This window comes from Cupressus sempervirens, chromosome 8 (genome assembly GCF_028749045.1).
Source record: "Cupressus sempervirens isolate cs-2001-9-10 chromosome 8, ASM2874904v1, whole genome shotgun sequence".
Taxonomy (NCBI): Eukaryota; Viridiplantae; Streptophyta; class Pinopsida; order Cupressales; family Cupressaceae; genus Cupressus; species Cupressus sempervirens.
The window spans coordinates 346430833-346445712 of NC_143125.1; the positions used below are offsets into that span (position 1 = coordinate 346430833).

Genomic DNA, 14880 nt, shown 5'->3' on the forward strand with positions numbered 1-14880 from the left:
GTCCTTTAAAACCTATTTTTAGGTAATCAAAACAATTTTGTCACAAAGCCAAATCTATGAGTGGAATATGAGTGGAATAGGCATATGTAAATTCTTAAATTTTTGAATTCTTTGTTTGGGTGCAGCAAATTGAAATTGTGAATAAGAATATGTATTCCAATTTTGGCCCACAAATGAGGATTTAAAATTTCACCTAAATAGGTGGAATTGGAATATGTATTCCTATTCCAGTTTTATTTATTTTATAAAACATAAATTTTTGGGTTCGTGAATTCCCCATCAAATTTTGACTGAACCAAACAAGAATAGGAATATGTATCCCATTTTCTATTCTAGAATAACAACTCCAATTCCCATATTTCTATTCCCGTAGCAAAATAAACCTTAATTGTGCAAATATTTTTCCAAAAATTTTGCTATTCGGTAGCATTTATTGTAGATTGAAACATATCTTCCTTTTGGCATTCTAACTCAACTTTTTGTCATGTTGTAATTTTTTTGTGATTCCAACAACATTTGAAAGGCAATGAAGAGCTCTATCATTTTGTCCATGTACTTTTATTTATTCAGCTTTTGCAATTTTAACATCTAATTTATTGTCTTCGACAAACTATCTCATGGAGAAGTTTTATTCACGAGGAAGGCTTCATTTTTAGTCATGCTTCAGATCTAGGAGGATTAAGATATGTTTGTGTCAACAATTTGTTTTTTTGCTCTATTTATGCTTGTGGTTCTATTGTTGAATCACTATTTTATCTTATCAATCCTTCTGAATATTATACTTGGAAGGTCAAAATGACATAAGGGTTTGTGATCGAGTTGAATAAAAAATGCCCTACCTTTAAGAAAGAATGTGGGCTTGATTGAAATGCATTTTAAAATAGCTTATCCTTCTAAATTGAGGAGTGTACTGCTCCCAAATAGATGGGACAAATACAAGGATATATTTGGTTTAGTTAGTGATGCAAGAGTTATCAAATTGGACATAGAAATTACATATCCTTTTGTTGATATTTCCCCTACTATTGAGGATATTGGTTAAGCTCAAATCATTGAGACCTTAATGAACTAGTTGTGAAAAAGATAAAGCTGATAAGGAATGTACATTTTTTATTTTGTCTAGGTTAAAGGGTGTATTTGCATATTTCTCTACTTTACTATGAATGGATTAGAAAATTTGCTTGCAATGCCTCCATTTGAAACATTTTGTGATAGATTGAATAGATAACAAGCAAAAAAACATTCAACCTGAAGTATTATTCTAAGCCTCATAAGTCTCATACTTTAATTGCATGATCTAAGGGTAAAGCAAATAAGATCAAACCTAAGACATAATCAAATGAACCTTCCACTTCTTCACAAGGGGAAAAACCTTAGGAGAAGAAGACTAAATGTAGTTATTGTAATAAATTTGGACGTGTTGAACATTGTTGTTTAAAGAAACACTTATATGAAATGAAACATCTTCTTAAGGAACATAATTTTTCTTTTTCATCTTCATGTTCACATCCTACTCCTTCATGTTCTCAATCTCCATCTTCTACACATAGATTCAACAATTGTTGCAAATGAGGATAATATGATGAAAGTTCACACACTTATTACAACTCATGTTTCTAGAGTTGTTGGATGGATATTTGATTGTGGTGCTTTTGATTTTATAACTTATAGACTTAACCACCAGTAGGCTTTTGGGACCTCATAGACAACTAACATATTGATTACAAATAGTTTGTATCTTGATGTTTATGGTAAAGGGGATCTTCACATGGAAAATGAAAGTTTCAATGATATCCTTTTCTATTCAGACATTACACATAGTATCATTTTAGTTTGTTGGATTGCTCAAAGTGGTATATTCCAAGATTAAAATCCAAATTCAATATTCATTTGACATTTAAATAACAAGATTTTCTTATGATGGGTATAGCTTATCTAATACTCAAATGTATACTTTCTCCCAATGTGTTCCTAATAATGAGAGTTCACCAACGACTTCTCCTAGAACTAGTGTAGGTGATAATGATATTGGTTTTGCAAACTTCGTTGATGGAGTCCCACATATTATAATCCTTTAGACTTTAGAGAGGATATGGTTTCTAGATCTTTTTTTCAACCAAGATGTTGTTTGAATTCCAAATTTGTCTCTGCAAGGTACTATTATAATAGGGATTGCAAATTTATTTGATCATATTCCTCTTTTTGCGAATTTGGAAGAAATGGTTGAGGGGACTCCATTCCTCCTTGATACTTAATCTTCTTTTGAGATTTTTCATGAGTCTTTATATCCATTATTTTCTACCTTGACAAGATCATCAACTATTTTTTTTGAGAAATATATGGAGGCATTTGATTAATGCTTGAATATTCATCTTTTGATTCGTCCCTCCTTTCAATTGGGCTTCGAACAACTTCTTTTGTCCCAAGGGGAGAAATGTAGTTTTTCAAGATTGGATTCTCTTTTGGCTTCAAACCTTCCTTAATGGTTGAGGTACTTCCTAATTGGGACACTAGGCTATCTCCATTTTTCTTCTTTGGAGGGAGACTTGTAATTTATCTTAATGATGAATTTGGTTATTGGGGATATTCACGAGAACTCCATACATCACTTATTCTATCACTTCTATACTAGCGCTTGCACCGAGCATGGGTGCAAGGGTATATCCAATAGGTGAATGGCGTATAGCATTTGAAAAATTTGTCTATTAGTTATTCAACGAAGGGATTGGTTCGACACACTAGCAGAGAATTACATCATCTTAGTTTTTACGATTTGAGTATGTTTCCCAATAACATGAGGGTATCTTCATGGATTTCAAAGCTTACCCAAAATTCTCTAGCCTTTTGTTTGTTTCCTCTAAGGAACAATGAAAGCACACAATATCACACAGATGATGCAAGGAATAACGAAAGCCCACAATGATAATTTCACAAAAGTTTTTTATCCACATCTGATTGAAGAGTTTGAAAGTAGGGGTGAAGCCTTGAAAAAACATGAAGATCCTCTTTGATAAATCAACAAATGATTCATTTTTTGAAATGGGTATGGCTCCAAATCATATATGTTTGTGCTCTTTTTCCTGAGCTGCTATTTCTCTTAGGCATATAAGGATTGTGTGCATCTGAGAGTACTATGGAAAAAGGTAGAGGTAACATGGTAAAAATCTATAGTTCATGCTAAGCGAAGTTATCATGTGGAAGTTCCCATCCTTAAGACATTTTGGCAAACACTTTGTGTACCTTATATTTACATCCTCATTTTTCTAGCACATGTCCACCTTACTAAATGGCTAACAATCAATACAAAAGTAAGTAAAATATCCGAGGAACCATCAAAATTCAACATCACACTTATTAATTAATCAAGTTGAAAGATATAAACAAGTTAAAGAAAATTACAAATCAATTTAAATTATTGATATATAATCATTTATGACCCAACCACTACATCAAGTGGGAAAGACTGATCCATGTTAGGGGGATTTTTCTTTGATTCTCATTGTAAGGAGTGTGTGTTGTTATCACCTACTTCCCTTCCTTCCATGGTTGGGATAGATTCATTCAGATGTAACTGAGATGACCCTGGCTACAATCATTTCACTCCATGGGCTCTTTTTTTAAACATTTCGTTAAACAAATCACTTGCCTTATCTATGCTTCCACATTCAACATGCATGGTTCTATGAGGATTTTATTGGAAAGATGATTTTGATTCAAATAAATTTTGGAGAGAGGAGGCCATTTACCAAGGGATTTGGGGATTTGATTCCACGCAAGACTTGGGCAATTCTCCAACCAGATTTGGGCTTAAAGCTAATACCAATGAGTTCCTCCCAATAGCGGATATGTATGAAGGCTAATTGTGATTATTATTATGGAGCTCAAATCAATGATTATGATCACGAGGATGGTGTTCTTCCCAATAGAGACTGTGTCTTCTCTATTAAGTGAAGATCAAGAGTTGGATAGGATGGGTTTTGTTGTATAGATACAACTTGTGTTACAATGTCTATTAGAGGATTGTGATTAAATATATGTCACTGGTTTGATTGCAAACACTAAATACTATTATGATAAATTACCTAGTTCCGTGAAGCACAATGTGAAGAGTAAGGAGGATAAAATACCACTATTGAGAACACGATGAAAGAGAAATATGGTTGCATTTTGTTCGCACGCTTCTATTATTCATATGCTATATAAGTTTTAGCTGTGTTTATGGTCTAACATCATCTCCATGAAATGAAATGGTTTCATATTTTTTATTGGAGGACTGAAAACCCTAGATTTGTAGATCTGACTAGTCTAGATAATTATGTCCCCTTGATTAATCTCCCACCACAACTACCCGCCGCAAATGGTTTTTATCAGCACAGAAGTTACAAAATAAATGGAGAAAGAATGGCAGCATAAGAGGTCTTGACACGAAAAAAAATTAACGAGCCCAAGTATTTGACCGTTGTGTGCCACGAAAATCTCAAGGAGCTAAATGTCAAGTGAGTGAAGCCCAACGATCGCTTGGGTTTTCCCTCTAATTACTTACGTCTCTTCAGCTGATCATTTGTGATCTATATCTACTGATTGCATCTATTGTAAACATTTATTATTTTCACATTAATAAAATTCCATTGCTCTCAATGCATGTGTAGCCACAATTTGTGGCGAACCATGATAAATCTATCCTGTTATTATGTCATGTTGTTCTGTATTTTCATTACCATTTTCTGATTACTTCTCAATTGGTATCAGAGCTTGCGATTGATTTCGGTGACCGAATTCTAGTCACGGAGGAATCGGGAGTACATAAATTCTCAGGACATATTTTCAGTCTATGGAAAGTATAGATGTGTTCATTATTAATTAAGCAAGATCTTGTAGTAGCAATCAGAGGAAAAGCGGAAAAGCCAACCTCTATGACAAATGAGACTTCGAATTCAACTGATGAAAAGGCAATGGTAGAAATTTTCCTTTCGCTATCTTAGAATGTCTTGTTGAATGTAACAGATGAAAAGACAACAAAGGCAATATGGGACAAGCTTCAAAGCATGTACGAAATGGCATTTGCTGCAAACAAAATTTTCATCATGAAGAAGCTTTACAAGTTGAAGATGAAGGATGGAACAGCGATGCCGAATCACATAAATGAGTTAAAAACTCTTTTATGTCAGGCAAACTCCATTGTTATGCCTCAAGATGATGAAAATAAGGTTGTCATCTTGCTATACTCCCTAGCAGATAGTTGGGATGGTGTAGTAACGTCAATCAACACTTTCGTTACTGGCAAAAACAAGTTGGTCTATGATGAAGTGGGGCTACTTTGCTTAGTGAAGATATGAGAAGTAGCAACAAAGATTCTTCAATTGGTGATGCTCTAATGATGGTGAGCACGAAAAATAGAGTAAGAACTTGTCATAGTGGCAAAAATAATAACCACTATAGATCTCAATTAGCTAGAAGATCGTAGTCCTGAGCTAGACAAAATGGTTGTTGGTTTTGTGGGAAGGTTGGTCACATCAAGGAGGACTGTCGAAAATATAAGAAGGCACAAGAAAAGGCTATGGACAGTGAAGCAAACATCGTTCATGGTCAAGATAATGGTATTTTGGTTCTTTCAACAAGTGACACAACATCGAGTTCGTGGGTAATTGATTCAGGGGCATCGTTTCATGCTTCTTCTTGCACGGAAGCCTTCACAAATTACCAAGAAGGTAAGTTTGGGAATGTATATTTGGGTGATAATAATGCTTGTGAAATTGTTGGAAAGGGTGATATTCTATTATCATTAGAAGGAGGTGCTAAATTATTACCTAAGGATGTTAGGCATGTTACCAAATTAAAAAGGAATCTTGTTTCTGTAAGTCAGTTATAAGCCCAAGGCTTTCTTACACTTCTCATGGACACAAGGAAAATTAATAAGGGTTCCATGGTTATTTCCGAAGGAGATAAAGTTGGCGGCCCATATGTTTTAGAAACTAATGATGAGGTGGGAGTTGCTATGGTGGGAAACGATGCTGCACTCTGACATCAAATATTGGGCCACATGAGCAAAAAGGGGCTAGAGGTTATGCTTAATTGAGATCAACTTCTGGGGCTCCAATCAGTAGATTTGGAATTCTGCAAACATTGTCTTCATGGGAAATAAAAATGTGTTATATTTTTGAAGAATGAACATGACAAGAAGACAACACCATTGGAGTTAGTGCACTTAGATGTCTTCGGTCCCACAGAGGTAGCCTCTTATGGAAGCGCAAATTATTTTTTTCCTTTCTTGATGACTGCACTAGAAAGGTTTGGGTTTATATGATCTCTAGAAAGTCTGAAGTTTTCTCAAAATTTAAATTTTTTAAAGCTCTTCTTGAAAACCAGAGTGGGCACAAAATCAAATATTTAAAAACAGATAATGGAGGTGAATTTTGTTTGTTGGAATTTGATAACTTTTGTGCAGATCATGGTATTCGAAGGGTGAAAATTGAGCCATTCACCCCTCAAGAAAATGGGGTAGTGAAAAGGCTAAATCAAACCATTCATTATAAAGCTCAATTCATGCTTTCTAATGTTGGTTTAGGCAAAGAATTATGCGCAGAAGCTTGTAATACAACAATGTATTTGATTAATCTAAGGCCTTCATCTCGTTTGGAGTTTGGAATTCCAGAAGAAGGATTTCCTACTCACAGCTTCGAGTTTTTGGCTGTCAAGCCTTTGTACATATTCCAAAAGAGAAGAGGGGGAAGCTTGATCCTAAATCACAAAAGTGTATCTTCACGGGCTATGGGGAAGACCAGTTTGGTTTTCAATTATGGGATCCAACCACAAAGAAGATTGTGAGGAGTTGGGATGTGGTCTTTAATGAGTCTAAATTCCTAGCTTTTTCAGAGGAAACATCTCCTAAAGAATTCATTCCTTTATCCATTTTTGCAAATAATAAAAGTGGTATGTCATCAAATCCTCAGCCCCAACCTATGTTGACTACTCCTACCTCTGTTTTAGCTACAAATCATGCTCTATCATCCAAAAGTATGAACAATGATTCCTTCCAAAATCTCACAGGGCCCTCTTCTTATACGCTAACGTCAGTATAGACAGTCCATTTCTCATATAAATCACTCAACAACTAGTGAACATGTTAGAGATATGGAGGGGCATTATTCTACAAAAATCAAACACTTACCATTTGCTGATATGAACTTGCCTGCTGTGTTGACACAGAATAGTCAAACTATGAGTTACCATGGAAAATTTGGGGATTAGCCTCCCACATCAATCATAAATATCTCCACATGGTAGTTGGGACATGATTTCGATTCTGTTACTGCCTCTGCAAGACATGACATGGAGAATGGAGTCTCTACTACATATGAGCTCGATAGGAGTTCTTTAGGCTCGAGCGGTGGATAAGAGCAAGCATGTGGACCATATTTAGAAGTTTGGAAACCCATGCAAGCAGAACCCCATGTTTTGACAAGTAACAAGTGTGATCAATTCCAACAAATGGGAAATGCCTCATCACATTGTCTCAACCATCCAAATTCCACTCTTGAACTTGACAATATCCATGATGAGAATGATTCTGTCTTTCTTGGCACATGCCCCATTATACATCAATCACAGGAAGATTTGAGAACTGATGTGTTTGGTTCTTCAAATGCTCAATTGCATCGTGTCCATAGGGAACACGATTTGGATAATTCTCAAGTAAAATCAGTTACTTTGTAGGGTACGAACAATTTGGGTAGTTCAATCATTTCAGGTGATTCAGTAGATACCTTTGGTCATCAAGTTCAACATAAGACTTACACATCTTCAAAGGGCATTGATTATGAATTCTTATGAAGCAATTCTAAGAATGAGAAACACATTCCAAAACTAAGGCGTTCTACAAGGGAGAGAAGAATGCTTGCCAAGTATTTCAAATATGAATTACTTTATTTCGAGGAGGCAAAACCCAAGATTTTAATCTCTGATCAAGTGAAACTAGTTAATTTCAAAGATGCTTGCAGAAGTACCGATAAAAATTAGTGGATGATTGCCATGGGAGAAGATATGACCTCTCTTAAAACTAATAATACCCGGGATTTGGTACCTCTCCTACCCAACTGAAAAGCTCTTAAAAATTGTTGGGTATATAAATTGAAAGAGGAAGATGGAGGCAAGAAGAGGGACCATGCTCGTTTAGTTGTCAAAGGGTACGCTCAGCAAAAGGGACTAGATTTCGCTAAGATTTTCTCACCAGTTGTGCAAATGACTACAATCCAAGTAGTTTTGGGTTTAGTAACCATTTGGGATCTTGAATTAGAACAACTTGATGTCAAGAAAACCTTTCTACATGGTGACATCAATGAAGAATTGTACATGGAACAACCCGAAGGCTTTGTTCAAAGAAGAAAATAATATCTCTATTGTCGATTGAAGCATAGTTTGTATGTGCTTAAGCAAGCTCCAAGGCAATGGTACATTAAATTTGATCAGTTTATGGCTGAACACAACTTCACCCAGTGTGAATTAGATCCATGTGTCTACTATAAAAGGCTTCCTAATGGTAAGTTTGTAATTCTTCTACTCTGTTGATTACATGTTAGCTGCTAGTTCCTGTCCACGAATTGTTGGTAAGTTGAAGAAAGAGTTAACTTCTCGATTTGCCATGAAAGATTTAGGGACTGCCAGAAAGATTCTTGGAATGACTATCACTAGAGATAGACAAAATAAGGTGCTTTGTCACAAAAACCATACATTGACAAAGTTGTAGAGAGGTTTGATATGAAAGATGCAAAAATTGTTCCTATTCCCCTTGCTCCTCACTTCTGTCTAACTTCTAATTTGTGTCCCAAAACACAAGAAAGGGAATTTATGAATAACATTCCTTGTAAATCAGTGGTTAGTAGCATAATGTATGCTATGGTTTCCACACACATTGAATTGCTCATGCAGTGGGAGTGGTGAGTAGATTCATGAGCAATCCCGGAAAGCCCCATTGGGAAGCGATTCAGTGGATATTACGATACCTCAAAGGTAATCCTGATTATGCATTATGTTTTGGTAGAAATCATGTTCAGCTGCAAGGATTCACTGATTCTAATCTTGCCAAAGATTGAGAAAAATGTAGGTGTACTACTGGCTATGCTTTCATATTTGTTGAGGCTGCCATTAGTTGGGCCTCAAGGTTGCAACATTGTCTTGCTCTTTCCTCTGTTGAAGCCGAATACTTGGCTCTTTTCGAAGGTGCTCAAGAGATGGTTTGGTTGCAACACTTGTTCAAGTAGATGATTGTCTTATTTTCTTATAGTCAGAGTGCAATTTTTATGGCTCACAATCATTCCTCTTAGCGTCGATCTAAACATAGTGACAAGCATGCTTACTATGTTCTCTATGTGCTAGAAGAAGGAAAATTAAAAGTTGCCAAAATTGACACAAAGATCAATTCGACGGACATGTTGATGAAGATTGTTGCCAAGGAGAAGTCCAAATTTGCCAAGACTTCTCTTGACCTTGTTAAAAAGAAGTAAGTCACCATGTAGAGTAGGGGGACTGGTGATCAATTGAAGCATCCATTGTCTTTAGGTGGGAGATTATTAAATGAGTGAAGTCCAACAATTGGTTGGGATTTCCCTCCAATTACTTACGTCTCTTCAGTTGATCATTTGTCATCTATATATGCTGATTGCATCTATTGTAAACATTCATTCTTTTCACATTAATAAAATTTGTCTACTCTCAATGTGGACATAGCCACGATTTGTGGTGAACCACAATAAATCTACTATATAATTGTGTCTTGTTGTTCTCTATTTTCATTGGCATTATTAGATTGCTTTTCAATTGGTATCAGAGCTTGTGATCGATTTTGGTGACTAAAATGTGACGACCCTAGCTGCAATCATTTCTCTCTGTGGGCTATCTTTTTCATACATTTTGTTAAACAATTCGCATGCCTTATATATGCTTCCACATTCAAAATGCATGGTTCTACGAGTATTTTATTGGAAATATCATTTTGAGTCGAATAAATTTTGGAGAGGGGAGCATTTACCAAGGGATTTGGGGATTTGAGTCCATATAGGACTTGGGCAATTCTCCAACCACATTTGGGCTTAAAGCTAAAATCAATGAGTTACTCCCAATAGTGGATATGTATGAAGGCTAATTGTGATTATTATTACGGAGCTCAAATCAATGATTATGATCACGGGGATGGTGTTCTTCCCAACAGAAAGTGTGTCTTCTCTATTCAACAAAGATCAAGTGTTGGGCAAGATGGGTTTCATTGTTTTCATACGGCTTGTGTTGCAATGTCTGCTGGAGGATTGTGATTAAATACACACTGGTTTGATTGCAAACTACCAAATACCTTTATGATAGCTTACCCAGTTCCATGAAGTACAATGTGAAGAGTGAGGAGGATAAAATACCACTATTGAAAACATGATGAAAGAGAAATATGGTTGCATTCTGTTCTTGCGCTTCTGTTATTCATATGCTATATAAGTTTTAGTCGTGTTTATGGTCTAACATCATCTCCATGAAATGTAACAGTTTTATATTTTTTGTTGGAGGACTGGAAACCCCAGATTTGTACATCTGACCAATCCAGATAACTATGTCCCCTTGATTGATCTCCCACCACAGCTACCCACCCCAAATGGTTTTTAGCAACATGGAAGCTACAAAATAAATTGCAAAAGAATGGCAACATAAGAGGTCTTGAAATAGAAAGGAATGAACAAGCCCGAGTATTTGGCCATTGTGCGCCACAAAGATCTCGGGAAGCTAAACAAACCGGCAACAAAATTGTCGATTTGATTTGAGCATGAGACATACTGGTGATCGAGTTTCTGATGAAAAAGCGTATCGGCTAATGATTTCTTTTGCATTTTCTTTGTTGGGGCCCAGGATCTTAGGTGGCATTCTAGAAGTCTTCGTTGTTAAGAGACTCTATGCTTTTATTTACGTTTAGTCCATTATGTATTTAATGACTTTATTTAATTTTTTCTAGTGATCCCACAGTTCCAACTTCTACATCTTTAAACCATCTATGTTTGAGAGAAGTAAAAGGTTTTGCTCCCTTTAATTTAGGATCATTCTTCAGCACACACGATAGACCAAAAAGTGACATGGTTCTTTGGAATTAGAGACAAACAAGAAGAGATAGTCACGTTCCAAGCCCTATGAAGTGACATCCAAAAGAGGATTTGGGGAAGATAATTTCTTACTTAAGAGTCCCAAATCTTTTGGGGACAAAACAAATCTATTTGAGACATTACCCTTTAAGTGCATCTATTTCCTAAACGAATCATTTTAGGACTTACCATATACTATCATTACTTTTAAACATCAAAATGATGGTGTATAGGTCAAATGAGGCCTTGGGGTGAGATCTAGTGCATATTCAACATGCTAAAGTGTAGTTGTGCAAGTAGGATAGGAGAAGTTTTATGAAATGGAAAATGCACCAATTTCCATGGTTAGAAAAAATGTTTCTAATGCGAAAAATAAATAAATGTCATGCCCACAAGTATTATGATTTTTCCAATTGCACTAAGTAGTGAAAAATTCATGACAACAATGTTTTTTCATTTAATATTCTAGAGCAAGCAAATGTCTTTATGAAGCTAAAGCTTGGAATTTGAAGTCTTGGATAGTTCTTTTTATTTCCCACTTTTACAAAATATTTTTTTGAGATGCTCAGGACTTGGGAAGGTTACACATGACCTTTTAACATCTTGCAAAAGGCTTATTTTTATTTGAAATTATAATTTTAAGTTTTCACAGTACAAGGATTTAGACAAGATATGTTTTTTGAGGTTGTAGATTTCATGTTAACAAATTTGTCACATTGAAAAGTTTGTTTTTGACATCGTATAAATTTGTTGTAGCATACTTGTGCCTAAAGTAAATTATTGAATTTGCAGCTCTCCTAATTGGGTTTTCATCATTTTCATGGTTTGTCTAGAGTATATTTATATATCAATCAATATTTTGTATTTTTCTTGTATTCTCAACATTTAACAATTTTTTCTAATAGCACAAATGTTTTAGGAATGATTATGTAGCACAAAATCACATGTATCAATCATTTGAAGATATTCAAGTTGGAATAATTATAAGAAATCCATTATTGATGATATGTTAATGAATATCCATTTTAGTTGCAAATTAGTATGCTTCATGATCGAAAACTTCTCAACATTACACATTAAATAATAATAAAAATCATTCCATCAGAAAATTTGGTCATTGTAAAATTAGACTTATTCTCAAAGTGATAGTGGGATGATAACAACACTTTGGCCTAAACTCTATATGGAGACTTCAAACTAAACTCTATATGGACACACTTAAAAGGATAGGATGGAACACGAGTATTATTTAATACAGTACTCAAGAAAAATTAGATCCTCTTTGATTTGCAAATGAAATTATAAATCGCAAATGGCACATTGCTTCAACAAAGAAAACTAGCAATTGAAATTATATTATTTTATAAATCGCAAATGCTAAACAGGTTATGACCATTACATACCATTTTCCCCATTGTAGATAAGGTTGCCAGTTAAATAAATGTTTGACTCATTTTCCTTCTGTGTATGTGAATTTTGCTTCTGAAAGAGGAAAATTTGAAAATGTGTTTGGGACTTGTAGATGAGAAATTTAAGACATTGTCTTCAAATGATTGCATTTCATACTTGCTCTTTATTAAAAAAAAAATCAGGAAAAGAATTCCGACAACGTCTGTAACCATAAATGTGAAATTCCATGCTGCATGCCATGCCAACCCAAAGAGATTTCTTGCTGATCTAAAACTGTGATGGCCAAATATCAGATATCATCAAGATTTTCTCGTACCATTATATGAAAATTTGTCAATATAATGTCTTCTTCCTATCTGAATTTTCTTATCGGCAATGACTTTCCAAAAAGTTTCTCGACCTCCTGAGCTTCCATTTTCAGATCATCCAAAATATCCATTTCCTCTTTACTTAATTCTCGCAAGAAATTCTTCTCGTCCTTTTCAATTTCCTGTATTCCCTTTCCCAAGTTCTCTAGTAAATTCCTTTCTGTCTTTCCAACTATCTCAGCCTCTTTTTCTAGTAGTTCTACTTCTTTTGCAACTGCCTGTTCTCCCTCCTCAAGTTTTTTCTCTAATCTGGCCAACAGAGGGGGTTCAGGGCCACATGTGTTATCCGTTCTCTTAAACTTCTTGAAGTCCAGTCCCACCCTTCCTGCAGCCTTTTCCAGCTCAGGTACAATGCTAGAAGGAAGAACTGGACTCCGTGTATAAATAACAGAACCTCCATATCCTTCCCATGCATCATTTCTGCCTCGATAATATACAAATATGTAATCATCGGGTTTATTTTCTATCTTGGATGAAAGTATGTACCTGCATAAAAATTAAAAGTTCAAAAGCTTGAAAAATTAAAAGACAAGAAGAATCGACCTGAGATGCAAAAAAGATAAATCATAATCTCTGCAACTAGAAATAAGAAAGTGATCCAAACTATATAACTTGATAAATATTAATTATGGCATTACCATTATGGTATACATTTCATCTCGAATATCTTTTGCAGTGAAAAGAAGCATTAAAGACAATATGGAATGAAAACCAACCTTTCACAAAATAAGGAAGGTGATATTCTAGAAATTTCACCCTTTTGACTTGCCCTAATGATGACAAACTTTCAATAGGAGCCTTCATTTTGGAAATAAAGATAAAATCTGGAGCTGAAAGATGAGAACTCAAGTGCTAGACACCAGCGGATGTGGGCGTTATGTGGTATTGAGAATTGTGGGTAAACCTAAAATCTAAATATTAGTAAGGACTCCCAACATGGACAAGGAGCCCCCACCATCAACGAATTTTAGTATTTTAGATGCAGAAACATACATAGGAATGTATTGTCAGATTTCAGCTAGGAATAGATAAACATACTGTGGACACCTATAAGAACGTGGAAAGCTAAGAAAAGTACTTTATATTGGATGGCGTATGTTGGGAGTCTGAAAACAAATTTATGTAGCAGCTGAAATCTAGGAGACTGGCTAGAAAACATGGGTAAGTTTTTGTAATGTCCCCTTGTTGGTACATTAAGAATTCTAAAGTCAAATTCATGAAATATTTAATTTGGCTTATGAGAACTTAATGCAGATTTATAAAAAGGGTCAATTTAATAATAAAAGGGCATTAATAAGAGATGGAATGACAAGATGACAAGACAACAGGGTAGAGGAAGCCGAAGAGTCATGGCATTGGACAATAAAAGGAGGAGAGATGGATTCATTTGGGCAATGTTTGGATTTGAGATTAATTTTCTGTTTTTTCTTTGGAGAACTTTGGTAAGCTGCTAGCTTTCTCTTGTTGAAGCCCAGAGACAGAAACCTTCAGGATTCTCTAAGTGGATTGGATGTAGCCCTGATTCATCCTCTGTCGTGGATTCACATCAGAATTCACATATGAGAATACAGGTGCATCTTATTGTTTCTTTCCAATCTGACCGTGTGACTGTATTTAAGATCTAGTTATTGTATTGCTGACATATAATGCAATAACATATCTTGAGGCATTTTAATGAAAATTTACTGGTTTATATTGCTGGTTTACATTGCATCATTTATCTGTTTATGTTCTGAAAATTATTTCAGCAAAAAATGGGGAGAATATCCTAGTGGGATATTACAGTGTATCAGAGTTAAATGTCCTGCCATCCTGTGAAATTTATTCAAGGAGAAAAATTTACAGAAGGGTTTACTTCAAAGACAATTTGCAGAATTTATCAGAAGAAAATATTTTGATGAAATATCTAATACTAATATGGAGTTACAATGTTAGCTACAACCTGGGTTTTGCGTAATTCATATTGCAATAATGTAGTTTTGGCATAAGAA

General features: G+C 35.0%; 1 protein-coding gene across 4 annotated transcripts in view; it reads right to left on the bottom strand.

Annotated features, from left to right (window-relative positions):
• Positions 1 to 12450: 12450 nt before the first annotated feature.
• LOC149542753 (violaxanthin de-epoxidase, chloroplastic-like) overlaps positions 12451 to 14880 on the bottom strand; it is a 114965-nt gene continuing 112535 nt past the window's right edge. For all 4 annotated transcript variants that reach the window (XM_089797644.1, XM_089797643.1, XM_089797642.1 and 1 more), the window contains exon 6: positions 12451 to 13375. In XM_089797644.1, the coding sequence (XP_089653770.1) occupies positions 12874 to 13375 (502 nt within the window). In that variant the 3' untranslated portion in view covers positions 12451 to 12873. The remainder of the gene's footprint in view (positions 13376 to 14880) is intronic.